Below are 27,619 nucleotides of genomic sequence, written 5' to 3' on the forward strand. Positions count from 1 at the left end.
TAAGGAAGCAGGATCACTTGACAACAACTACAGTCAGGTACAACCATAGAGATGATATAATTCATGAATATATATAGGATCTCTATGGGTGCAATAGTCAGAAATATTCATATACAATATCTGTTGTTGGAGCTAAAACACTCAAAACAATTATTGAGTAATAACTTATGAATGCACAACAATCTGTTATGTTGCGGTGCGCAACAGGCGTTGTAAAGTGTCAGTATGAATGGGAAGTGTTTTTGACAGGCACCCACATGTGGGAAAGACTTCCACCAATTGGAAGATTTGGATCACACTTATGACTTTTGGGCACTTATCTAAAACTGCTCTCAGTGTAGAATCTTTGTGGGGCCTAGTGAGTAATAGTCAGTCTATAGGCCTCTTGTATGATTCACACTGTAATCCTCACATGTTGCCTAAAACTGAGTCTGGAGTCAAGAGCAAACAATGCAATATTAGTTTACTACATGAGTTAACAACTCTTATGGTGTTGCTAGGGTTAGGATTATCAAATCATCACCACTGACTATCCTTCCTCACAGGCTGTGGGCAGTATTCACTCTATCCTGAAGTGTCCACCTAGCGTACAGAGCAGCTTCTCCGATGTGCAAGAGAACTACAAATCCCACTGCTGCCACCAGTATAGCAGGCAGCGTGGAAGCTGCATTGGGGACTCGAACCGTGGAGCATGTGCTGCAGAAATAAGCTTCTAATTGACAGTATCACAAAAGCCTGGGCCTCTGGGCAGGAGAACGCTCACATCGGTTAAACAGGTAGACTATGGGCCTGGCATAACCGGCGATCAAAATGAAGCCTTTTGAGGATCAATTCTATGACCAAAGGCTCTTTCTGATTCATATCAACTCATGGTACCAGCATTCAAGACAAGTCTAGGTGAATATATGTCATGGTTTGCTTTAATCCCCCACAATCACCCTTCTAATTGGACCATATTGTCTGGGACCCAGGGAAATTGCACGTTGCTATGGTCAGGTTGGCATGGTGACATAAAATATGACGCAAACATGCATCTAGCAGAAGAAATTGTTTTACGGTGGAATGACTAGACATATCTGATGACGATGGTGACAGAACACTTCATCAAATATTCTTTACCGGCCCCTCCCATAGACTTAACGTTGCCCTGGTTTACGTGATGACGCTTGATGTATATGAGCGCAAGCGGCGGGATCGTTCTCTCTTTTACCGCCATAAGAGCGGAGTCTTTTTCTTTGGGACCGCTTCACTGCGTAGATCCACCTAGCCAAGCCGCCAGCTAAAGGTAAGATAATGACTTGAAATCACCTTAGCTTGGTCTTTAGCAATACAACAGAGTGGCGCATATATATTGTACTCTTTGATGGGTACGAATATGGGGTTGTTCTTATCGTCTTGAACTAAATATTTGTGTGGATGTAGTCGGGAAGAATAGCACGGTAGCTTGCCAGCTAACTAAGTCGGATGGCTAGTAGCAGCCATTGAGAGACGAGAGGCTCCACCATGATGCGTTCGCTAGCTAACGTTACATGCATGATGATGAAAATGGCTAATTTTCCGCCCTTTCGAGACGTTGTATTGTAAATACAAACGCCGTAACGTTATTGTGACAATTCATCGTAATTTGCATCATTCAGATATTGGTTTAATCGGATGTCGTGTTTTTTTATTTAGACTTGACCTTATTTATTGACTAGCCTTAGGGAGGGTAGGTAAAGTGATGGGAGATGTGGCGGGTACAAGTTTCTGTGTCTGATCACTGTTCGAGCTAACTAGCAGGCTACACTCAAATGGAACGCGTATGTCTCCGTCTTTTCACGTGACTTTTGACATGTTTGTAGTTGGCTGGCTTATTTCGATAGCCACATAGCTAGCTAGCGGTTCTATTATTTTGGTTTTTAATATTATTTGAGGGTTCCAATATTTGCCCAGCAGGTCACGTTGCCAGTCAAATATGGACTGTCACTTGAGTACTTGCCCAATGAAAGTGCGTATGCCAAACTAACGTTAGCTAGGTAGCTGTAACTAGCTAACGTTAGTTAACTTGCTGGCGAAGTAGATAGCTAGCTGAAAGCTAACTGGTTGTTCATGTTAACGTTACCGCAAATGTATCCATTATAGGTCATGTGGTAGCTAACTAGCTAGATACGACGGAATTGTGTAATTTGTACGTTTCACTGGTAGGTTATGTAGTTAACAAAATTCATATGCTGCTTAACAGCTAGCTGGCTGGCCGGCTTTCTTTGTGGGTGAGAGCCATTGCTCATAGCTTGCCTTGAGCATGCAACACGTGGTCGCTGGGTTTGAAAGGCTCGTTGAAGGGATGTATGTGTACCATTGGGGGATTTCAGTCACTGAATATCTGCTATTTTCAATTTGTTAGTGTAATGCATTGAGTTAGTTACACTCAAACAATAACAATGTTTCAGCTGATATCACATCTAAAGCTGCCTTTGTTTCTGCCAATGCTTATCAATGCAACACAACTAGAAATGATTCGTTAGACATTCTACCTTTAGCCACAGTTTAAGCTAGCTATAGTCTATAGCTAGATAGTTTTTTTGACTACTACAGCCTACTTGGCTGTGATTTGTATGGTTAACTTTTGTCAAGAAATGAGGGTGAACCAACTGTCGCAACTTGTAGAATGGATATTGGTCCTGATGACTCCTGCTAAGGCGACATTACATTTTTGTTTGAGAGAAAAGGCCCTAATGTTATAAGTCAGAATTAAACCATTTTTAAAATTGAACCCTTTATGATCGTGCTATGGATGATGGCTGTTCTGGTATTGATGTTTGAACGTCTCAGATGCTTTGTCTTTTTTGTTTTGAGGCAGACATCTGCTACTCATGAACACATGGCATTTTTATGACCCCATCAATTTGAGTTCTAATGACCCCTTTGTGAAACTGGCATGAAGAGTTTAAGTAGTCAATTGATTGAAAGGTTTTCCTGGAACTGTTGCGGAAACAAAACTCACTGACAGTGTTGGAAGCTACTCTTAAAATAGTTGCCCGTGCTATCAATTACTTCACACTGGACGTTTACTGCAAAATGCTAAGTTACTAGTTGAACAAAAATATAAACCCATGTACAGTTTTGGTCCCATGTGTAATGAGCTGAAATAAAATATCCCAGAACTTGTCCATACACACACAAAGCTTATTTCAATTAAATGCACACATTTGTTTACATCCCTGTTAATAAGCATTTCTCCTTTGCCTAGATTTTTATTTATTTAGCTAGGCTAGACAGTTAACACTTCTTATTTACAATGACTGCCTAGGAACAGTGGGTTCCCTCTTGTTCAGGGGCAGAACCACCTATTTTCTTTACCTTGTCAGCTTAGGGATTCGCTCTTGCAACCTTTCGGTTACTGGCCCAAAGCTTTGGCCATGAGGCTACCTGCTGCCCCAGGTAGCCTAGGTAATCCATCCACCTGACAGGTGTCTTGTCAAGAAGCCGATTAAATGCTGGGGACAATAAAAGGCCACTAAAATGTACAGTTTTGTCACACAACACAATGCTATAGATGCCTCAAGTTGAGGGGGTGTGCAATTGGTATGCTGACTGCAGGAATGTCCACCAGAGCTCTTGCCAGAATTTAATGTTAATTTCTCTACCTTAAGCCACCTCCAATGTCATTTTTAAAGAATTTGGAAGTGCGTCCACCCAGCCTCACAACAGCAGACCACGTGTAACTAGGCCAGCCCAGGACCTCCATATCTGGCTTCTTCACCTTTGGGATTGGATGAGACCTGGACAGCTGATGAAACTGAGTAATTCTGTCTGTAACAAATCCTTTTTGTGGGGGACAAACTCAATCTGATTGGCTGGGCCTGGCTCACCAGTGGGTGGGCATATGCCCTCTCACGTCCACCCATGGCTGCACCCCTGCCCAGTCATGTGAAATCCATAGATTAGGGCCTAATGTATTTCAATTGACTGATTTCCTTATGAACTGTTATGCAGCAAAATCGTTAATTGTTGCCTTTTTGTTCAGTATACATGTAGTTCACTATTCCCCAACACTATCTCGAGTTATGATTCTAGTCCGCTCTGACAGTGGTGCGTTCTTTACACATCGATATATCAACAACACGCCTAAAGCGTTAGTGGCATGCCTAGTAGACTGTTTTAGATGCAGTTTGGATCGTCCTAAATCTATTTCATCAGAGGAAATCCACCTTATCAATGTCAGACTGAAATGCACTCAGTGTGTCTGTATTTGAATGGTGGTGTTGCTATTTTCAAGCTTTTTATGGTTATTAAGAGCTCTGGCATTGGCTATTGGTGGGGAATGTTTGATCTGTTCCCTGGCCAGACGTCGTAATGTGGGTCTCATAGTGTTTTACAGGTCGATCCAACTGGTATTGTTCACACTTTCAAAAAATATGATTACGGTAGTGCTGTGTGGTTTTGTAATTTCAATGACCAAAGATTTGGCCTGGAATTATCCTCTTTTTGGTCCCTCTGCCTGGTAATCTCCCCTTCAGCTGCTTAACATTTGATTTTTGGACAGCTTTTCAGTTGGCCTATTTAAACTGTGCAGGTGAGTGATGGGCAGCCTGTGCGATTCTTAACCAATGGGCACAAGCCATTAGGAAGGTGAGAGAAGAGGAGCTGCTGAAAGATGGAGACAGTCGTGCATTTCAGACATTGCAGGCCAGGTCTACATCAGCACTGTTAACCTTTCTAGGACACATGTTCCGCTAGCGGAACCCCCCCACAACATTCCGCTGAAAAGGCAGCGCGGGAAATTAAAAAATATTTTTGGGAAATGGTTAATTTTCACACTAACAAGTCCAATACAGCAAATGAAAGAAACATCTTATTAATCTACCCATCGTGTCCGATTTAAAAAATGCTTTACAGCGAAAACACAACATGATTATGTTAGATCACCGCCAAGTCCAAAAAACACAACCATTTTCCCAGCCAAAGATAGGAGTCACAAAATGCAGAAATAGAGATAAAATGTATCACTAACCTTTGATCTTCATCAGATGACACTCATAGGACATCATGTTACACAATACGTGTATGTTTTGTTCGATAATGTGCATATTTATATCAAAAATCTCAGTTTACATTGGCGCCATGTTCAGAAATGCCTCCGAAATTGCAGAGAGCCACATCAAATAACAGGAAATATTCATCATAAACTTTGATGAAAGATACATGTTTTCCATTGAATTAAAGATACACTTGTTCTTAATGCAACCGCTGTGTCGGATTACAAAAACTTTGCGGAAAAAGCACACCATGCAATAATCTGAGACGGCGCTCAGAAATAACAACATTTCTCCGCCATGTTGGAGTCAACAGAAATACGGAATTACATCATAAATATTCCCTTACCTTTGATGATCTTCATCAGAATGCACTCCCAGGAATCCTAGTTCCACAATAAATTGTTGTTTTGTTCGATAATGTCCGGTATTTATGTCCAAGTAGCTACTTTTGCTAGCACGTTTAGTAAACATATCCAAACGCTCGCGCCGGTCCAGGCGAACTCGGACGAAAACGTCAGTTATACAACAGGTCGAATAAACTGGTCAAGCTAAGTAGAGAATCAATCTTCAGGATGTTGTTATCATATATCCAATAACGTTCCAACCGGAGCATTCCTTCGTGTCTGTAGAAGTTATGGAACGCAAGGCGATATCATGAGGAAAGCGCGTGACCAGGAACTGGCAATCTGCCAGACCACTGACTCATTCCCCTCTCATCCGGCCCCACAACACAGCATAAGCTTCATTCGACGTTCTACAGACTGTTGACATCTAGCGGAAGGCATAGGAAGTGCAAACAGATCCATATCTTACAGGGATTTGAACAGGCGATGAGTTGAATATCGACCAGCCTCAAAATTTCCACTTCCTGTTTGGAAGTTTGCCTGCCATATGAGTTCTGTTATACTCAGACATCATTCAAACAGTTTTAGAAACTTCAGAGTGTTTTCTATCCAACAGTAATAATATGCATATATTAGCATCTGGGGCAGAGTAGGAGGCAGTTCAATTTGGGCACGCTATTCATCCAAAGTGAAAATGCTGCCCCCTATCCCTAAAAAGTGAAAATGCTGCTGATTGGTTAATTATGACCTAGTTTCCCTGACAATTATTGTTGTAGCATTTTTCTCCAACCAGGACAGTTAACCTTCTATACTGCTTTATCACACAACGCCCTTGGTCTGCAATGAATTTGGCACTATAACATGTGATTCCCCGTACTTCACTCTTGAAGTACAGTGAAGGTTAAGTAGTAAACATTGAATGGACATTTTTATATCTGTCAAGTATCTTTCAATTGAGAGCCTTTGCCTACACATTGGCTTTGATTGAGCTGCACTGAAATCTCTATGCTGGAGACATCAGAGCTTGCCCAATAGAATATTGTTGTTTGAATTTGTTTTCGCTCATTCCATGGAGCCAGAAATGAAGATGTCTACCTGGCAGCTATTAAGATGTGGTATCATTTTGTAATTAGTTGAGTTCACCACATTTTGGGGATACCAGACACTTTGTATATAACTCACCACTTTTTTAAGCCCATTTGAAGACCACCGTCAACCTAATACCACAGTGGTAAGGAGAACCCTCCAGCAAATCCATCACCTTAAGTCTTTGGAGGTTCGGTCACTGCTGTGGTTGCATCAGACACTGGTGTGAGCTAAAGCTGATCTGGCTCTTGTGTTTCTCCATGTGTACCAACCCTGTGGTAAACATTCTCCCCCCGGGGGGGGGGTCTGGAGCCTAATTCAATGCCTAATGTGATGTGACTAATGGCTTTTAATTGTCAACCTTCATGTGATGGCCTCTAACAGCCTGTATGGTTAAAGTTCAAGTCTGAGTGGATCCAGCTGTGTACCTCTTCAATTGTGTTAACCTGTCTGGCACCGGGGTTCCGCTAGCGGAACTCCTCCCACATTCCACTGAAAAGGCAGAGCGCGAAATTCAAAAAATATTTTTTAGAAATATTTAACTTTCACACATTAACAAGTCCAATACAGCAAATGAAAGATACACATCTTGTGAATCCAGTCAACATGTCCGATTTTTAAAATGTTTTACAGCGAAAACACCACGTATATTTCTGTTAGCTCACCACCAAATACAAAAAGGACAGACATTTTTCACAGCACAGGTAGCATGCACAAAGCCAACCTAACTAACCAAGAACCAACCAAACTAACCAAGAAACAACTTCATCAGATGACAGTCTTATAACATGTTATACAATAAATCTATGTTTTGTTTGAAAAATTTGCTTATTTGAGGTATAAATCAGTTTTACATTGCAGCTACCATCACAGCTACCGTCAGAAATAGCACCGAAGCAGCCAGAGTAATTACAGACACCAACGTCAAATACCTAAATACTCATCATAAAACATTTCTGAAAAATCAATGGTGTACAGCAAATTAAAGACAAACATCTTGTGAATCCAGCCAATATTTCAGATTTTTTAAGTGTTTTACAGCGAAAACACAATATAGCATTATATTAGCTTACTACAATAGCCTACCACACTACCGCTTTCATTCATCAAGGCACGTTAGCGATAGCAATAGGCACGTTAACGATAGCGAATAAACCAGCAAAAGATATTAATTTTCACTAACCTTCATCAGATGACAGTCCTATAACATCAGGTTATACATACACTTATGTTTTGTTCGAAAATGTGCATATTTAGAGCTGAAATCAGTGGTTATACATTGTGCTAACGTAGCATCTTTTTCCCAGAATGTGCGGAAATTTTTCTAAAACTCACCTATTCTGACCAAATAACTATTCATAAACATGACTAAAAAATACATGTTGTATAGGAAATGATAGATACACTAGTTCTTAATGCAATCGCCGTGTTAGAATTCTAAAAATAACTTCATTACGACATCCAGCTTAGTTATAGCGAGAGAGTGCCCAAAATCTGGGCGCAAACTACTAGTACAACATGTTCGACAGATATATGAAATAGCATCATAAAATGCGTCCTACTTTTGATGATCTTCCATCAGAATGTTGTACAAGGGGTCCTTTGTCCAGAACAATCGTTGTTTGGATTTAGAATGTCCTCTTCTCCAGTCAATTAGCACGGAAAGCTAGCAAAGTGGCGCGAAGCTCTCCTTCCTGAACATACGCAGACAAAGCAACACGCCTAACGTCCCGAAAAAATTTCAATAATCTAATAAAACTATATTGAAAAAACATACTTTACGATGATATTGTCACATGTATCAAATAAAATCAAAGCCGGAGATATTAGTCGTCTATAACGACAGCTTTTCAGAAGGCAATACCAGGTCCCTTCTCGCGCGCTTCAGGAAACGGGAAACTGGTGACACGTCATGCCAAGAGCTTTTATTCGACCCCAGATCAAGTTATACACTCCATTTCTTCTCTCACTGCCTGTCGACATCTAGTGGAAGACGTATGAAGTGCATGTATACTAATAAATATCAAGGACATTTATAGGCAGGCCCTAGAACAGAGCATCGATTTCAGATTTTCCACTTCCTGTCAGGAAGTTTGCTGCAAAATGAGTTCTGTTTTACTCACAGATATAATTCAAACGGTTTTAGAAACTAGAGAGTGTTTTCTATCCACTAGTAATAATAATATGCATATTGTAAGAGCAAGAATTGAGTACGAGGCTGCTTAAATTGGGCACGGTTTTCCCCCAAAGTGAAAACTGCGCCCTCTGTCCTCAACAGGTTAAGGGTCACTGGCCCTGTGTGAAAGGCCTGTTGGACCGATGGGTGAACTACTAGCTGCGGTCTCTACCCCCTCTAGGATTGGGTGCTTTACATAGCTCCAGTCCCCCTCTGCGCTCTCCTCCATGAAAGGAGGTTTATTGGGGTGGGGGGGGTACAGGTCTAAACAGGGCCTTGCTTTGGTGCTGTTATCAGATGGCAGCCCCAGTGTCACCAGCATCCAAAGCCCCAGCCCATGGCACACTGCGGAGCACAGATTATCTCTGCCCAAACCAAATGAGATGGGCAAGAGGTTGAGATGTAGGATGATTTAACTAAGGCTTATATTACTTTATGCCTCAGCACAGCTAACAGGGCTGTCAGTGAGCTGGGCGCTTGGGAGTTCTTTCATGCACATTTCACTAACCAACATGACAGGGAGCCAAAAACAGCCCTTTTTTGTTTTCATCTGGGAGTGGGAGGAGAAACGGGGGTAGGATTACAGTTGGTGGCCATTTTGCTCTAAGCAAGCAGAGTGCTTGGAATCAGATGTTCAGCCCTCCTGTGGGTGCTTTAGTTCCTAATGTCAGTTTGCTACACACTGGGATGGAGATGTCCTCAACTCTATTGCTCTATTGAACTTAAGGATATGATATTATTTGCCTGTTGTAAACCTACCATCAAACAAGACGATGTAATGCTAGTCTTGCAAATAAGTCATTAGGGCCTATTTCAATAAATAATCTATTCGCAGAAGCCCTTTGTTTATTGAACATATCGATTTCCTGCTGTGAATTAACAATTGTGTCAAAAGTAGCATGTATCATACATTGTCTAACTGTCTCTTCCCTTCCCTCCAGCAGCATCACTCGAGACCTGGCTAAGATGGCAGACATGGACAAGTAAGTGCATCCTCTCCATTTGATTGGCTGTGCAGCAAGGAAAGACACTTATTGCATTAGTGTCCCATACTAAAACAATCCCACCTCTGCATCGTTACCTAGGGCCTTAAAAATTCTGATTTTTTTCTTTACATTTCTTGGTGTTGTTCGCCAACACGTGACGGTAGTTTGCAAAACAAATACCCACTGGATTGATGCCAATAATAATATAATTCTGCCAGGTCAGCATATGCTACTTTGTAGTTAGCATTTCATTTAGAATGTAGCAGAGTACTTTTAATTATCATCATTGCTAACAGCTACAAAGTGGTAGATGCGCGAACCCCACATACTGAGAAGGGAGATTCTCGTTGCCTTTAAGAAAGTTCAGATGCATTCTGTTCATGTCTTATGATAAACTTCTGCTATTTCAATTCATTTAGTTGATTCCCTACTCATTTAAATAAATGTTTGAATTTAGTTGATTCCCCTAATGTCTGGAGTCAGTGTTTCCATCTGTTCTCTGCATCGTGGATTTAATAGGGCCCCAATTACCCTCCCCCTTTAGTCATTGGTTTAGCTGGAGGTGTGTTGAGGTCTCGTGCGCTGTCAATTTGGCTGTACCTGCTAGGGTGTGTAGCCTGGCCAGGAAGCCAACCTGGATTTGAAATGTTGGTAAACACGATCACATTCATTAGTGCGCAGCATAAAGTTTCGCAAAGGAAAACTAAAGCAACCTTTGTAGGTTTATACCTCAAGTGCAGCTCAGCCCACTTCTTGTCTCAGGCAGAAATATGCATATAGTGAAATGCATGTGTGTTTAAGTCCATGTGGGTGATTTCCCCCCTCCCCAATTCAGGCCAATGTTTGTGGTCACACCTCCAGGGTATTCCAGAACGAGGCCCCCATCAGCACGCTAACCTGTCAAGTTCAGGATCGTTGTGGAGCTCTTGGTTAGCAAGGAAACAAATCATGCAGCCAAGTACAGTCTGATTTGTTCACCCAAGGCATCCATCCATGTACCAAAAAACTATTTGGATAATGGCACCGGAGTGTTGGGTGAAATCATGACATTAGTCCAATGCACATACTGTTTAGGAATGCCTTTATCCTTTATCAATTTGGCTTCTAGTAGCTGTCAAATATTAGACACCAGTGGGTGTATTTATCAAGCGTCTGAGTAGTGTTTACATTTTAGAGCACAGTTAATATAATAACATGGGGGTCCTGATCCTAGATTAGCACTCTTACTCTGAGCTGCTTGGTCCATACGTCCGCAGAGCTGAGGCAGTCCTCTTCCCCTGGTATCTGATGCAGAGGAGGATGGCCAGCTGTCGATCTCACTGCGGAGACGTTTCCTCACTGGGCTGTGGCTCGACGTGGCTGTTTACTCAGCCTGGGCTGCTTGGGATGCCATGGCTGGGCTTGGGTTACGCTGGCTCACTCCAGCCACTCAGACACCTCCCTGAGTTTGAGTAATGAGCCTTGACCCTGGTCCAGCAGGCCTGTGGCTGTCTCACACCACAGGGAACAGGCAGACAGTCAACTGTTTATCCCGTCATCTGCCTTATTATATACAGTCCTGACTGACTGCAGGAGTCTCTGGGTGAAGTTTCCCCTATATACAGGTCTAGCATCAACTTCTTCTCACCCAATCTTAACCTTAACCACTAGTGGGGGGAAAAATGCAAAACTGACCCAAGATCAGTGTCTAGGGGTAACTTCACCCTATTTTACCCCATGACTAACTGCAGGGTGGATGCTAGCATTTTAGCCTGACGCCACATGGTTGTCATTATGTTGATCTGGGGCTTATTCAGATAGAAATGTATTTGTTTTTGCACTGGTTCGGAACCTGGTTCATGGATCAGTATGAACGGGGTTTAAATCCAGTGTTAGATGGAACTTCAGTGAGGCAGGGGAGCAGTATACCCTTTGTGCTGTGTCCCTGTTCACTCTCTGGGAACATTACCTCCTAGTCTGTGTGGATACCTCTATGTATTAGTATTGTCTGACACACCCCTCCTTTTGTATCTAAGTAATTATTAGAGTTGAGTTTCCCCATTCTACACAATAGATATAATCACATACCATCTAAACAGTGCATTGCTTTTGTAAAATTCCATTCCTGAATAAGCTCCAGGTGTCTGTTTTGGCTGATTTTTATTTTTTTCTCGGTCTCTGTGTGTGTGTGCAGTAAGGACCAGGCTGAGCTGGACCCGGCAGATTTGGAGGACGTGGAGGACGTGGAAGAGGAGGAGACTGGAGAGGACGTCAACAGCAAAGGTAAGGCTCAGCACTACCCACCGAGGAAGCGACTGGGATTGTTAAATGTTAGATGTCTGCCCACCGTGGATTTGACTTCAACTGAACAACCAACAGTGAAATCTGAATCAGTTTGACATGAGCCTCTGCTTGCTGGTCAGTCGTTAATGTTAGGATGACAGTTGAATTAAAATCCTCTGTGCCCACATTGTCTAGGTTTGAAATCGGAATGTTTTTACCTATCCATGAATGATTAGGAATCATGCGTTGTTTATTAATGAGGTTTATCATGTTTAACTGGCAGTTCTTTGTAGACTGAATTAGATGTCTCTCTGCCCCAGGTATTTATAGCCCAGAAATGCTTATCGTCTCCCACCACAGTGATGTCACAATGATCTCACACACACTTGACAGAGGCTTTCATACAGCCAGAGTCTAACAAATATCCTAATTATCGCCCGATTTCTGTAATGACACTCGTCATCAGTAGAAACGCCCCTTGTCTAGAACCGATTCAGAACATTTTGCCTTCCCACTCATCCCTGTCCCCGCTCCGCCGCAGCACTGAGTTATCACTCAGCTGAGGAGTTTGCCATTTCGTCCTTAACGGCACCCTATTCCCCCTATAGTGCACTACTTTTGACTATAGACCCTGCTCAACGGTAAAGTTCTTTAGGGAATAGGGGAGGTTTTGTTGGGACAGGCACAGCAGGGCCCTCAAATCGAAGGCGTACGGAGTTTAAGCGTGGCGTAGGTAAATCAAGGCAGGCAGCGTATACCTGCTGACTGTAAATTATGCAGCAGCCCTCTGCCTCGTCCCATGGGCAAAGCGTTTGGAACGCTTTGGAAATGTCTCTCTGTAACAGCTTTTAGGAATAAGTTTGGAAGGGAAGACTTTGATTATAATGCTCCCTCAATGGGCTCTAGTCCAACCTGAGTCTTCAAGCAGAGGCTCGAACAGTCTGACTGTTGATCACTAAGCACATTTTTATCACCGTCTTACTCGGATAGAAATGTCATTATTTTGGAACTGGTTCATGGTTCAGTGTTGGAAGAAACTTCAGCGAGGCAGGGGAGCAGTATACCCTTTGCGGTCTCCCTGGTCACTCTCTGGGAGCATTGCATCCTAGTCTGTCAGATGTTCTGTGGAGGAAACACAGGGCTCTGTGTCAGTAGTGTGAAGTGACTTCCTTTCCTTGTCTCATTCGTCTGCACCAATCTGAAGAGGCTTGACGGGTGGCAGTGTTTTGGCAGTAGCATTCTTCCACCTGTTCAATACTATCAGATCAGTGAAGATGAAGGAAAGGAGACAAGCGAAGGGAGCAACATGTTGACCAACAACCCGGCCCTTTATTTGATTTAGATATTATTATTTTTTTTAAACTTTGTCTGTCCTTAGTTGACCTAAAAATACTTGGAGTTGCCCGCCCTAGAATTTCTTATGTAGAACTCCCTCCTTCCGTCTCTATCTGTCCGTATGGTGTCTGATGCTATGAATGGTTGTCGGTGTCTGACGGTAGTGCCTGGCTTTGTCCGTCTCCCCTCAGCTCGTCAGCTCACCGTGCAGATGATGCAGAACCCACAGATTCTGGCCGCGTTGCAGGAGAGGCTGGACGGCCTGGTGGGCTCGCCGTCAGGATACATGGAGAGGTGAGAACCCCAACCAGGAGAGACACTGAGGCTACAGCCATACAAATTGTGGATCGAGACAATCCTTTTTCAATGGGAGTCCTCAGTTGGATGGACAACAGATTGTCCATCAGAAAACCCACTCCTGTTTTAGGTCCTGTATGTACTCGTCCGAAATAGTTGATTTGAGGTGACGGACAGTGGCTGACTGCATCTACGATTTCCTCAGTGTTCCTGCGACTGGCCATCGCCTGACTCTGTCCCACTCTGCAGCTCTGGGGGACTAGCCTAGTTATGCAGCCCTGCTTTAGATGTTAAGGCTCCAACAGAAGTTCTTCTCACTGAGGTAGTGGTCTTGCTATTTATTTATATATAATACTTTCAAAACCTCCGTTCTTGGCATGCACGCTTTCTCCCTGTATCCGTGTATGTATGTTATGGAGGGATAACAAGGCCAGTGCTATGTCTTCGGTGCCAGAATGTTCCTTGTCTTCTGGTTCTATCCTCAATTCGCTGGTACATCCCTCTGACGTGTCTGTGGAAAATGAGTATTGGTAGTTCAGGTTGATAATAGGCTGAATCTAACCTACACCCAAAACCGATTTTGAAGGTGCTAGAGGGAAAACTGAAAGTTTCTACACACTCCGTTGCTCTGATTTTAAGGTCGACTGACCAAAACCTCAGCTACTATTTATAGTATAGGTTGACAAAATGATGATTTAAAAGTTCATCCTCTGGTTCTCTCATCCTTGAGGTAATCACTTATCTGTGCGTGATTGGGTATGTGAAGGTAATGCTTTTCATTCAGGGATTTCCTCAAGGAAGGTTGCCTATTTACAGTATTCAAAGAAGGCCACTGCTACGGTGATGAGAAGCTGCTGCATTCCCGTTTAAAACGATGTCCCATAACTGTAGTCCTCTAGGTCTGCTCTGTGCTGGGTTGTCCTTTAATATGCAAATTATTTGGCCATGGTGAGTTGGAGTTGACTCCTTGGCCAATGACTTCACTAAAGAGCTATGGCACAGAAAGACATGATGCCTAGGCACTAGGTGTTCTGGACCCAGTTGTGCACCTCTTGATTTGGTGTTGCAGTGAAACTTGTTTAAAAGCGGTCTCCGCATCCCCCCCCCCTAGTGGTTGTGTAGGAGCCCCCCCCCGTCCTAGTGGTTGTGTAGGAGCCCCCCCCCGTCCTAGTGGTTGTGTAGGAGCCCCCCCCCGTCCTAGTGGTTGTGTAGGAGCCCCCCCCCCCGTCCTAGTGGTTGTGTGGGAGCCCCCCCCCCGGTCCTAGTGGTTGTGTAGGAGCCCCCCCCCCCCCCCCTAGTGGTTGTGTAGGAGCCCCCCCGTCCTAGTGGTTGTGTAGGAGCCCCCCCCCGTCCTAGTGGTTGTGTAGGAGCCCCCCCCCCCGTTCCTAGTGGTTGTGTAGGAGCCCCCCCCGTTCCTAGTGGTTGTGTAGGAGCCCCCCCCCCCCCCCCTAGTGGTTGTGTAGGAGCCCCCCCCCCGTCCTAGTGGTTGTGTAGGAGCCCCCCCCCGTCCTAGTGGTTGTGTAGGAGCCCCCCCCCCGTCCTAGTGGTTGTGTAGGAGCCCCCCCCCCCGTCCTAGTGGTTGTGTGGGAGCCCCCCCCCCCGTCCTAGTGGTTGTGTAGGAGCCCCCCCCCGTCCTAGTGGTTGTGTAGGAGCCCCCCCCCCTAGTGGTTGTGTAGGAGCCCCCCCCCCCGTCCTAGTGGTTGTGTAGGAGCCCCCCCCCCCCCGTCCTAGTGGTTGTGTAGGAGCCCCCCCCGTCCTAGTGGTTGTGTGGGAGCCCCCCCCCCCGTCCTAGTGGTTGTGTGGGAGCCCCCCCCCCCGTCCTAGTGGTTGTGTGGGAGCCCCCCCCCCGTCCTAGTGGTTGTGTGGGAGCCCCCCCCCGTCCTAGTGGTTGTGTGGGAGCCCCCCCCCCGTCCTAGTGGTTGTGTGGGAGCCCCCCCCCCGTCCTAGTGGTTGTGTGGGAGCCCCCCCCCCGTCCTAGTGGTTGTGTGGGAGCCCCCCCCGTCCTAGTGGTTGTGTGGGAGCCCCCCCCCCCCGTCCTAGTGGTTGTGTGGGAGCCCCCCCCCCCCCCGTCCTAGTGGTTGTGTAGGAGCCCCCCCCCGTCCTAGTGGTTGTGTAGGAGCCCCCCCCCGTCCTAGTGGTTGTGTAGGAGCCCCCCCCCCGTCCTAGTGGTTGTGTGGGAGCCCCCCCCCCCCCGTCCTAGTGGTTGTGTGGGAGCCCCCCCCCCCCCGTCCTAGTGGTTGTGTGGGAGCCCCCCCCCCCCCGTCCTAGTGGTTGTGTGGGAGCCCCCCCCCCCCGTCCTAGTGGTTGTGTGGGAGCCCCCCCCCCCCGTCCTAGTGGTTGTGTGGGAGCCCCCCCCCCCGTCCTAGTGGTTGTGTGGGAGCCCCCCCCCCCCGTCCTAGTGGTTATGTGGGAGCCCCCCCCCCCCGTCCTAGTGGTTATGTGGGAGCCCCCCCCCCCCCGTCCTAGTGGTTGTGTGGGAGCCCCCCCCCCCCCGTCCTAGTGGTTGTGTGGGAGCCCCCCCCCCCCGTCCTAGTGGTTGTGTGGGAGCCCCCCCCCCCCCCCGTCCTAGTGGTTGTGTGGGAGCCCCCCCCCCCCCCGTCCTAGTGGTTGTGTGGGAGCCCCCCCCCCCCCCCGTCCTAGTGGTTGTGTGGGAGCCCCCCCCCGTCCTAGTGGTTGTGTGGGAGCCCCCCCCCGTCCTAGTGGTTGTGTGGGAGCCCCCCCCCCCGTCCTAGTGGTTGTGTAGGAGCCCCCCCCCCCCGTCCTAGTGGTTGTGTGGGAGCCCCCCCGTCCTAGTGGTTGTGTGGGAGCCCCCCCCCCGTCCTAGTGGTTGTGTGGGAGCCCCCCCCCGTCCTAGTGGTTGTGTGGGAGCCCCCCCCCCCGTCCTAGTGGTTGTGTGGGAGCCCCCCCCCCCGTCCTAGTGGTTGTGTGGGAGTCGTCGTCCCCCCTCTGTCCTAGTGGTTGTGTGGGAGTCGTCTCCCCCCCCCCCCCCCCCCCCCCCCCCCCCTCTGTCCTAGTGGTTGTGTGGGAGCCCCGCCCCCCTCTCTGTCCTAGTGGTTGTGTGGGAGCATCGCCCCCCCTAGTGGTTGTGGAGGAGCATGGCTAGGCTGGTGGGGGTTCAATGATCACAAACATCTGTGGTTGAGTTACAATGACCTAAAATCAAGTGTCTCTGTAAGAGTGCTGATCTAGGATCAGGTCAACCCTATACTTGTTATTTTACTAAATGTGATCCTGAATTAGCACTCTGAGATGCTTGGTACATACTGCCCCAGAGCTTGTTTTAAGTTGAAGATTCTTAGAGAAATGTGACTTCTTGGCAAAGCTGTGTTAATGTTTTTTCCTGTCAGTGGATGCCAGTACTTCAGATCTCCTAGCGTCCCATCAGTGGGGTGCTGTGCCAGAGGGGCTTGGCTGTGGTTGCGTAACGCCAGACCTGAGGTTACCAGGCCATTACATAAAACGTTGTTAGTTTTTCTTAATGTCAGTGGAAGTAGTCCTCTACTTCCTGGTCCAATGGTTGAATTCCTAGCGGCGGGTAAAAGGTCATGCAGTCATTCTCCTTGGCACTGTGTTGCTCTGCATAAAAGCGTCCGTATGCATAGGTCTGCATGCGTAAGTGTTTGTCATTCGTTGGACGTTTATTCCCATTGTCAGAGCGGAGGCTCCAGTATCTTGTTATATACACGACCATCTTTGGGGACAGTCAAGATGTACTTTTTCACCGTGTGGAATTCTGACGTTTTTCTTTCCCTGTCTCAGCTTACCAAAGGTAGTGAAGAGACGGGTCAACGCCCTAAAGAACCTACAAGTGAAATGCGCCCACATTGAGGCCAAGTTCTACGAAGAGGTCCATGAACTGGAGAGAAAGTACGCCGCTCTCTACCAACCCCTCTTCGACAAGGTAGGAACACCCCAGTTATGTTCCTTGTATCAATATGATCTCCCATTCATTGCACCTTATAACTATGCTGCATTTGACTGGGCACTTTGTGCATGGGTTGTTTTCATTGGTGCACAGCAAAATGAGCCAATTCTTTTTGGCCAAATCCAGGTAGGTCCCTCCCTGTTTCATCCTGTGTGCGTCCGAAACGTTATTTGCTGTGACCTGACTCCGTGGGTGGGATATCCAAAGAACACTATTTCCAATTCACACATGCATATTAATTCACTTGTGAAATAGGACAAATATAAGCACCCACCAAATTGTTCTTATTAAAACTTCTTGTGGATCATTGGGACGCTAGGTCCCATCTGGCCAACATCCGGTGAAATTGCAGAGCGCGAAATTCAAAATAAATTACTATGTGATTTCATGAAATTTTAATAAGTGCAATACATAAAAATAAAGCTTAACTTGTTGTTAATCCAGCCCGCCGTGTCAGATTTCAAAAAAGCTTTATGGCAATAGTACACCATGCGGTTATCTGAGGACAGCGCCCAGCACACACATGCAAAACAAATCATTTTCAACCAGGGAGTTGCGACACGAAAGTCAGAAATAGCGATATAATATATGCCTTACCTTTGAAGATCTTCTTCTGTTGGCACTCCAAAAGATCCCAGTTACATTACAAATGATCCTTTTGTTCGATAAAGTCCTTTATATCCATTAAACTCAGTTTAGCTGGTGCGCTTCAGTCAATAATCCACTCGGTTTCCCTCCTTCAAAATGCATACAAAATGAATCCCAAACGTTACCAATAAACTTATCCAAGCAAGTCAATCAACGTTTATAATCAAACCTTAGGTACCCTAATACGCAAATAAACGATAACATTTAAGACGGAGAATCGTTATTGTCTTTACCGGAGATAAACAAAAAGAACGCGCTCTCTCGGCCATGTGCTTGGAAACACTACAGCCAAAATGGGAGCCACTTAGAAAAACTACAACTTCTCCCTCATTTTTCCAAAAACCAGCCTGAAAGTCTTTTTTAAGACTATCTAGTGGATGCCCTAGGAACTGCAATCAGACGATTTTGCCCTATTATAAAAGTGCCAGGCATTGAAATCAGTGGTATGCCGATATATATATATATATTTTTTTTTCTTTTATAATGTTTTGTCCTCTGGCGGTATTGTCTGCACTTTCAGTTCTGTTATACTCAGACATTAATTTAACAGTTTTAGAAACTTTAGAGTGCTTTCTATCCAAATCTACCAATTATATGCATATCCTAGCTTCTGAGCCTGAGTAGCAGGCAGTTTACTTTGGGCATGCTTTTCATCCGGATGTCAAAATACCGCCCCCTATCCCAAAAGTTCATGAATACACCCCAGTATTCTCAATCTAGTGTTGATTAGTCACTCTGCCCATGTGTAGTTCCTGCTGCAGCTGCTGCTTATCCAATGCTGACAGACTGTAGCTTTTGCCCCCCCAGTCCCCTCTTTGGAGCGGACGTGGGATTTAGCAGAATCCTCTGACTAAAGAGCTGCAGCCTGTTCCAGGGATGGAGCTGAGAAAATGGGGTGGGGTCAAGCTGGGATGCTCACACATGCAGACAGTGTGGCCAAACTGCTGGACTGCGTAAATAATGCGCTGGCTTGGCACCTCAGCCCCTAGTCCATTATCTTGGTTTAAACCGATGACTTTTCTGGGCTTTTATTTAAATGTTTTGCTCTGTCCTCCTGGCTGTTGGCTTTACAGGGACTGACTGTTTTCCTCCCCCTCTCTCCCTCCAGCGAAGCGACATAGTTAAAGCAGCCTATGAGCCCACAGAGGAGGAGTGTGAGTGGAAGGCTGATGAGGAGGAAGAGTTGACAGTAAGTAAACAGGTACAGGTGACTCCATGTCTTATCTAACCTGGGGACTTCTACTGTCTGGTGCTTCAGCAGGTCTTATTGATCTAACCTGGGGACCTCTACTGTCTGGTGCTACAGCAGGTCTTATTGATCTAACCTGGGGACCTCTACTGTCTGGTGCTACTGCAGGTCTTATTAATCTAACCTGGGGACCTCTACTGTCTGGTGCCTCAGCAGGTCTTATTAATCTAACCTGGGGACCTCTACTGTCTGGTGACTCAGCAGGTCTTATTAATCTAACCTGGGGACCTCTACTGTCTGCTGCTACTGCAGGTCTTATTAATCAAACCTGGGGACCTCTACTGTCTGGTGCTACTGCAGGTCTTATTAATCTAACCTGGGGACCTCTACTGTCTGGTGCTACTGCAGGTCTTATTAATCTAACCTGGGGACCTCTACTGTCTGGTGCTACTGCAGGTCTTATTAATCTAACCTGGGGACCTCTACTGTCTGCTGCTACTGCAGGTCTTATTAATCTAACCTGGGGACCTCTACTGTCTGGTGCTACTGCAGGTCTTATTAATCTAACCTGGGGACCTCTACTGTCTGCTGCTACTGCAGGTCTTATTAATCTAACCTGGGGACCTCTACTGTCTGCTGCTACTGCAGGTCTTATTAATCTAACCTGGGGACCTCTACTGTCTGGTGCTACTGCAGGTCTTATTAATCTAACCTGGGGACCTCTACTGTCTGGTGCTACTGCAGGTCTTATTAATCTAACCTGGGGACCTCTACTGTCTGCTGCTACTGCAGGTCTTATTAATCTAACCTGGGGACCTCTACTGTCTGGTGCTACTGCAGGTCTTATTAATCTAACCTGGGGACCTCTACTGTCTGCTGCTACTGCAGGTCTTATTAATCTAACCTGGGGACCTCTACTGTCTGGCGCTACAGCAGGTCTTATTAATCTAACCTGGGGACCTCTACTGTCTGCTGCTACTGCAGGTCTTATTAATCTAACCTGGGGACCTCTACTGTCTGGTGCTACAGCAGGTCTTATTAATCTAACCTGGGGACCTCTACTGTCTGGTGCTACAGCAGGTCTTATTAATCTAACCTGGGGACCTCTACTGTCTGGTGCTACTGCAGGTCTTATTAATCTAACCTGGGGACCTCTACTGTCTGCTGCTACTGCAGGTCTTATTAATCTAACCTGGGGACCTCTACTGTCTGGTGCCTCAGCAGGTCTTATTGATCTAACCTGGGGACCTCTACTGTCTGGTGCCTCAGCAGGTCTTATTAATCTAACCTGGGGACCTCTACTGTCTGGTGCCTCAGCAGGTCTTATTAATCTAACCTGGGGACCTCTACTGTCTGCTGCTACTGCAGGTCTTATTAATCTAACCTGGGGACCTCTACTGTCTGGTGCTACTGCAGGTCTTATTAATCTAACCTGGGGACTAATACTGTCTGGTCATGATGACAGGGCCAGGAGGGTGTACCAATGATGGACTTGTGTTCTGACTGTTTTGGTTCCAGTAATGGTGGATGTGATAGATGTAAAATATATATTGCCTATTTAGAGGTTTTAACCAGGGACTCATGTATCTGTTTTTGTTTATAGGCATCGGTGAAATGGTGCATTAAATCCCCTTTTTTGTTGATCTTCCTCCTGCCTGTTTCTTCCAGGAGGAGATGAAGGAGAAGGCCAAGGTGGAAGAGGAGAAGAAGGATGAGGAGAAGGAGGACCCCAAAGGCATTCCCGAGTTCTGGCTAACGGTTTTCAAGAACGTCGACCTGCTTAGCGACATGCTGCAGGTAGGCGGGCAGAGTGTTGGAGGGAGTGGAGAACTGTCAGCAGGAAAAGAGACAAGAGAGCGGTAGAGGAAAGTAGGTCAGCAGACAGCTGCTGCTCCCTAAAGATGAGGCTTCATCACCACCTACAGGCTTGATGAGGCAATTTCACCCCTAAAAATAGATGATGTATACATACAGCACACTGTTGTAGTCCTGGACAAGCCCTCAATGAGTTGAAGCAGGTGATTTTGTCCCGGGCTACAGCGAGATGCTGTTTGTGGGGTGGGGGGGCTGGAGTTGGGAAACACTGATTTTAATTGGCACTCTTATCAGAGTGACTTAGTCAGTGTATTTGAAGTAGGTGAGACGACCACATCACAGGTATTGGAAGTAAAACGTTCCTCAATAAAGCAGCTGTCGGCTAAATCGGTGCTAGTAAGAAAAGACAAGTGGGTGTTGGTGCCAGAAAGACCAGTACAACGGTAAGGTGTTTCTGTCTAGATACCATACCAATGTTCAAGCTGCTGTTCATGTTTTACAGGAACATGATGAACCCATCCTCAAGCACTTACAAGATATCAAAGTCAAATTCTCAGACCCTGGCCAGCCCATGGTAGGTCTGTGCACCGCACTGCTCTGCTGATGCAATTCTCTACTAGACCTTATATCAATGTATTGAAAGCCAATGAATCTTGGGTATTCCCACTGGTCCCAATATTCAACTCTTTCTTGCTCATTTTCTCTCTCCAGAGCTTCTCTTTAGAATTCTTCTTTGAGCCCAATGAGTTCTTCACAAACACTTTGTTGACAAAAACCTACAAGATGAGGTCTGAGCCTGACGAGAGCGACCCCTTCTCCTTCGACGGGCCTGAGATCATGGGCTGCACAGGGTAAGACGTGCTCCGTCAAACTGCTCCTTGTGTTGTCCCATAGAGATCCTATTCAATTAGTATTCTTAATCCTATGGCGCATCCTTAGTAAACCCCCTAGTTGCTCATCGTAGCCTCTGGGACAAGGAAGGATGCTAGATCAAACTAGAGATCCAATACTGAGAGTCTTGTCCGTGTCTCTTGGTTATTTCAGCTCTGGGACAGTCATTGCAGGCACTAACATTGTTGTTTGTTTCATGAGGGGTTTAAGGGTCATGTCAGTAGCTAGAGTATATAAAAAATGATCTCCTTTTAAATTAAGTTTGAATGAATATAAGATAATCGGGTTTATGCACTTATCTGTTGTCTGCTTGTTTGGTCAGTTACAACAGACTATCTTCTATTTTAACGCTAAGACATGGGTGAGGAATGCATCGGTTTGTCCGGTTTGATAAAAGAAGTGGTCCTTTTTAACAATGCACCATGTTGACAGGGTTCTATTAAAAACCTTTGGCTTATCTTAACCTTTAGGGCTCAAAGCAACATCTACACTAGTCATTGGTTGGTGTGTTTAGTCCTGCGTCTGGTCTCCTGGTAACCCTGGTGTCCACTGCTCTCGCCCCGCAGTTGTACGATCGACTGGACGAAGGGCAAGAACATCACGCTGAAGACTATCAAGAAGAAGCAGAAGCACAAGGGGCGTGGCACAGTCAGGACGGTCACCAAGACAGTCCCCAACGACTCCTTCTTCAACTTCTTCACCCCGCCTGATGTCCCTGAGAGTGGAGATCTGGTAAGTAATGCTTTCCGTTGTCTAGTGCAGTGCTGGAAGTGGACTGAAGTGAGTGCAGGTATTTATTTGTGTTGCTGCAACTCAACATTTCTCTTTATGCAATATCATTTTGCCAAAATTCTATAAGATGCCGGAACTCAAGCAGTAGAACATTTTGGGTGTGTTCCAATTCAACCACTGGTGCAGTGTGGTCTATCTATTAAAGTTGGTGTGGCCGAATGGTGAGTCTCATAGCTCTGACTGACGTGCCGGTGACTCTTGCCCCTCCAGGACGAGGACTCTGAGGCTGTCCTCGCCGCGGACTTTGAGATCGGCCACTTCATCCGCGAGCGTATCGTCCCCAGGGCTGTGCTGTACTTCACAGGGGAGGCCATCGAGGATGACGATGATGATGTGAGTACCCACCCCAGCCTGTGTAATGGCCCTGTCCTCGACCTCTGAACCAAGCCACTGGCCTTCATGTGTTCCCCTAACACTGGTGTCCCCTCTTGTTGCAGTACGATGAGGAGGGAGAGGAGGCTGATGACGAGGTAAGGCCTTAACTAGCTAGGTCTCTTCACCTGGCCTCTCACTAACCCGGTCCTGTTATTGACCTTAGCTAGTTGGTGTCTGTCTCAGTGTTTAACAGTTTCCTCTTGTGTTCTCCTAGGAGGGTGAGGAGGAGGGAGAGGAGGAGAATGACCCTGACTATGACCCCAAGGTGGGTGGAGAGCTTACTGTTGATGTTGTCATGACCTAATGTGAGACCAATGATCAGAAATATCAGATTTCAACATACAGAATAGAATGTGTACCGCTACTCCAAATGCATCATGAACACCAGCCGCCATGTTGGATTTTTCTGTCTATATACTACTGCATCCCACGTTGCATCAGAACACACAGCCGTCGGAACCGTTTCCCTGTCCCCTTGCTTCTAGTGTAAGGGCTGGATTTCCAGACGCACATTAAGCTTTGTCCTGGACTATAAAGCATTCTATGTTTGCGTTTTGGTACACCAAAGTACATTTTATTTCCACTGGAACGCTGCATTTGCCTTGCAGCACTGTGTTGCAGTGCGTTCTGTGTGGTGCATACGTTGGATTTATGGAATGTATGTTAGATGGCTTGACAGAACTGGTAGCAGAAGGTGAATGTTGAACTTTTGTTGCACACGTCAAAATGATGCTGCATAACATTTTGCTCAATGCCGCTATCGGTGTGAGCGAGGCGTTAGTCCAGGACTCGTCTCATTCTGTGTCCCGGAAACCTCTCAAATGAGAGTTATAGGAAAGAGAATGGTATAGTAAAGAGAATGGTATTTCTAAACTATCTCAATATCACTTCAAGAACCTAATCAAATACCCTTTTGTGGGCGTCTGGTCATGGGGAATGTTTTCTGTTCAATGGAATGCCTTGAAAGCATGTTTCTACTTGCTGTCTACATCCTTGCTAAACTGAGACTGCATGTAAATTGGAATCGGATACTAAATCTGTTCAGGTTTTGACTTAGTTTCATAGCTCTGCATGCCAAAGCTTTATTTGATTTTGTTTGGGCGAATGGGAACAGTACTCCTTCTCTTTGCTGTATAAAGCCTCTTGAATTCTGTATTCTGCCTATTTTTTGCCTTTAATTCATTAATGTTCATCTCCAATCACTTGGCACCTTTTGTCAGCTATACTCTTTAAATTTTTCCTCACTAGGTTTAAGTGATGTCTGTAGAAAATAACCCTCTCCTGGTAGGTACAGCTTGTGAATTGTCAGCTTACTGCACCCCGCCTCCCTCCTGCACCTTTTCATTTTGACACCTCCATTCCTCAATCTCCTTGCAACCCCCCGTCCACCTCCATCTGCACTTACAACTAACATAGTGGCTTTTTTCTTTTTTCCCCTTTAACTGTAGTGGGTGATGCGTTTGAGTTTTCTCTTCTGTATGTTGAAGCTAGTTAAACTTTCCTCCAATTTGACCCTATTTGTCTTTGTACAAAATATTTGGTAACACCAATATTTACGTTTGTTTGGAGAAGATTAGATCAACTTTTGCCACACCTGTTTTGTGGATTTGTATGTTTTTGAGTCTTAAGCCATCGCTCTGTTCATTCTCTCATTGTTCACTTTTTTTACTCCAGAGACTGTAGTCTACACCTGGAAGGGTGCTTGTTAACTGTCTTTCTCCCTCTGGACACGCCTGACTTGTTAAGACTGCGTGGGGGGAATCCGAACTTCCACTTCAGTCGAATGTTCACTTGGTCTCCCACTGACATCAATGCACGACTAAGTGAACGTTTGACTTGAAGTTCAGCTTCACCCCTCTGTCCTGGAGAGCTGTTGACCCCTGTAGGTCTGTTTATGACCCCCTCCCTGCATTGCTGCCAATAGATTTCATTAGTTTTCCTCCCCTGTGAAAGAATGGCGTCTGTATGACATCAGTGGCCCCCCCATCACTGTTATGAGCACTACGGGTTAGTGCATTTACAGTATGGAGGTTCTATGCAGCAGTAGTGAAGGCTCTCAAAGTAGTTATTCAACTTTTAAATTTATAATATTTCCATTTTGAATATTCACCACCACATTCCCATCTCTATTGATGGTGTCTTGGACCTGGAATTTGTTTAGGTAGTATTCACCCCCCCAACTCTGGTCTGATACCAAAGCACATTGCCTTTTATTTCCAGTGGCATACTTTAAGAACATACTAGTATTGTGTGGAGTGTTATTGGGTCACTGTTCAGAAATCTCTAGCCTCAGTGCCAGGATGACATTGCCCTATACCCTGTCAATGTTTGCCTCAATTGGACATAGAAAAATGTCTGAAGCCTAAACCTGTGTGTGAGGGTGATTAGTGTGTATGTTCGCTTCTCAGTTCAGCTCTAACGTCCTCTATTTTGGTCTCTTGCAGAAGGACGCAAATCCCCCAGCCGAGTGCAAGCAGCAGTGAAGGCTGCGGCTTTGAGGATCAACTGCACTGTAACAGCTTCTCAAATAAAACACTTACTTACGCCTTATAATGTTTTGTATTTTTCTTGGTAGAAATAAAAAATAAAGGGTTTCAAGATTTTTGTTACAAAAACTCCTAATATAATGTGAGCAGTGGCTCGATATGCATAGTATTTTACTAGACAACCCCCCCCTGTACAAATAGTTAGAATGCCACAAACTCCCTGAAAGCATGATCTTGTTTCTCTCTGCTAAACTAGTTTGGGTTCTTGTGAAGTTTTTGTTGTATTGCTCTTGGACAACAGCTGTGGTTAGACTGCATTGAGGCAGGTGATGAGAAAGCCAACCCATTCCTTTTCCCTCGCGCTACCAAAGTTACCGGTCAGTTTAGGTTGTGAGTTGGAAGTCTTTGTCATTGTATTAGCGGGCCTCGAGCACGGTCAGAGCGAAACGCTGCTTTTAGTCATGGCTAATGAAAAACTTTGAATCGCTGTGCACATTTGGCCACTCAAGCATGCCATTTAGAGCAGGGAAAGCGGTTATTGGCCACTTGGGTGGGCTGAATCAAGTTGTCAATCTAAAACATTCCAGTTTGCAGACTGACAGGCATTGGATGTTTGAATGCTCTCTTGGGATCAATATTACCTCGACGACATGGTCTGATTTGTTAAACAGAACCATGTGTTAGCTGCTAAATTTAATGGGCTGTTTCTGCAAGTTATTTGTTTCTATTAAATACTTAATGCTCTTTCTGAATTTCAATTTGCGTTAAGGGAATGTTTTTCCTCCAACACGCAGCTTGGTCTTGTCCAGTCACTCCTTAACATTCCAGATGATTTGACAAGGGACAGTTCTGAGGTTTCGCCAGCAGGGGGCACCCCATGCCCAATAATCTGCTTCAGGCTCTTGTTAGGCCTACAGTTGACTTGTCTTTTTCTATAGCACTTTGTACTACTTAGTCATGTATCAGTGGTGTCCTCTATGGTTGGCTGTCGGTCCAGTAGCCCTTGTGCAAATCAAAGTGAGCAGTACTTTGGAGGCGGCTGTTGTCATACTGCGCCCTGATGATGCCCTATGGGCTTTCTCCTGCGCCATTAAATATTTCCCTGTAATACATGATTCTCCCAAGTGCATTAGCCTTTAATTTGGGAATCCCACTTGACTTGTGTACTCTGATAGCAATAGGTTTGGAACAGGTTCCCTTCCGAGGAACAAAACGACCAAATCCAGGCTTATGTTGGCATGTGGTCGTGGCTTTTGAGCCTTGTAACTCTCGAGGTTAAGATCGTGCCTGGTCCCTAAGCATACGGCTAATTTATCACTGTGAAGGAAAGGTGGCAATGAGTAGAAGTCCTGTCTGTTGACCGCCCTCTCTGTAGCCAACCCCACCCAGCAGGTCACACTGAAGCATGTAACAGCAATACTTAGTCAGGGAATGGAAATAAAATGAAAAAAGAAGTAGCTTAAGCCCACCCACCACCTTTTTCCTTTAGTGGAGACAGCCATGTTGTAGGTGTATGTTGGGTGGTGGCGCCCTCGCTGCTGCCGCTAGTGGAGCTCTAGGGAGTACTGCTGCAGTCAGGAGGAGATAAGTCTGGACTGTTCTAGGGAGTACTGCTGCAGTCAGGAGGAGATAGGTCTGGACTGTTCTAGGGAGTACTGCTGCAGTCAGGAGGAGATAAGTCTGGACTGTTCTAGGGAGTACTGCTGCAGTCAGGAGGAGATAAGTCTGGACTGTTCTAGGGAGTACTGCTGCAGTCAGGAGGAGATAGGTCTGGACTGTTCTAGGGAGTACTGCTGCAGTCAGGAGGAGATAGGTCTGGACTGTTCTAGGGAGTACTGCTGCAGTCAGGAGGAGATAAGTCTGGACTGTTCTAGGGACGACTGGATTCTGTCTGACTCCTTGAGCAGCTGTTGTCAAAGCTAAATGCTATGCTACAAAATACTAAATGTACTCGATAACTGTATGTATATTCATGAATAAATTGGTTAAACGTG

General features: G+C 45.7%; 1 protein-coding gene and 1 non-coding gene across 5 annotated transcripts; both read left to right on the forward strand.

The window, feature by feature from the left end:
- Positions 1-1,168: 1,168 nt before the first annotated feature.
- LOC120050129 (nucleosome assembly protein 1-like 1-A) lies at positions 1,169-27,619 on the forward strand. 4 transcript variants are annotated; one of them, XR_005477162.1, is made up of 15 exons: positions 1,169-1,285; positions 9,566-9,607; positions 11,784-11,872; positions 13,399-13,501; positions 17,264-17,405; positions 19,186-19,278; positions 20,935-21,063; positions 21,584-21,655; positions 21,793-21,932; positions 22,539-22,704; positions 22,975-23,097; positions 23,202-23,234; positions 23,354-23,404; positions 25,584-27,213; positions 27,259-27,619. XR_005477162.1 is itself a non-coding variant. In XM_038996780.1 (14 exons), exons 2-14 carry the CDS (start codon positions 9,591-9,593, stop codon positions 25,620-25,622), a joined length of 1,197 nt encoding a protein of 398 aa, XP_038852708.1. In that variant the 5' UTR covers positions 1,169-1,285; positions 9,566-9,590; the 3' UTR covers positions 25,623-27,619. The 4 variants fall into 4 exon arrangements, 3 of the variants coding, with proteins under 3 accessions (XP_038852708.1, XP_038852710.1, XP_038852709.1); XM_038996780.1 differs by having other exon boundaries at positions 25,584-27,619; XM_038996782.1 differs by having other exon boundaries at positions 19,186-19,266; positions 25,584-27,619.
- On the forward strand, positions 13,868-14,004 carry LOC120050167. Its single transcript, XR_005477171.1, has one exon. It is a non-coding gene; the product is annotated as a small nucleolar RNA SNORA57 (small nucleolar RNA).

The sequence above is a fragment of the Salvelinus namaycush genome, chromosome 6 (assembly GCF_016432855.1).
Source record: "Salvelinus namaycush isolate Seneca chromosome 6, SaNama_1.0, whole genome shotgun sequence".
In the NCBI taxonomy this organism is placed as follows: Eukaryota; Metazoa; Chordata; class Actinopteri; order Salmoniformes; family Salmonidae; genus Salvelinus; species Salvelinus namaycush.

Coding starts and splice junctions, on each gene's coding strand:
- LOC120050129 (XM_038996780.1), top strand. Junction 19,279..20,934: donor AGTTGACAGTAAGTAAACAG/GTACAGGTGACT, acceptor TGTTTCTTCCAG/GAGGAGATGAAGGAGAAGGC. Junction 23,405..25,583: donor ACCCTGACTATGACCCCAAG/GTGGGTGGAGAG, acceptor GGTCTCTTGCAG/AAGGACGCAAATCCCCCAGC.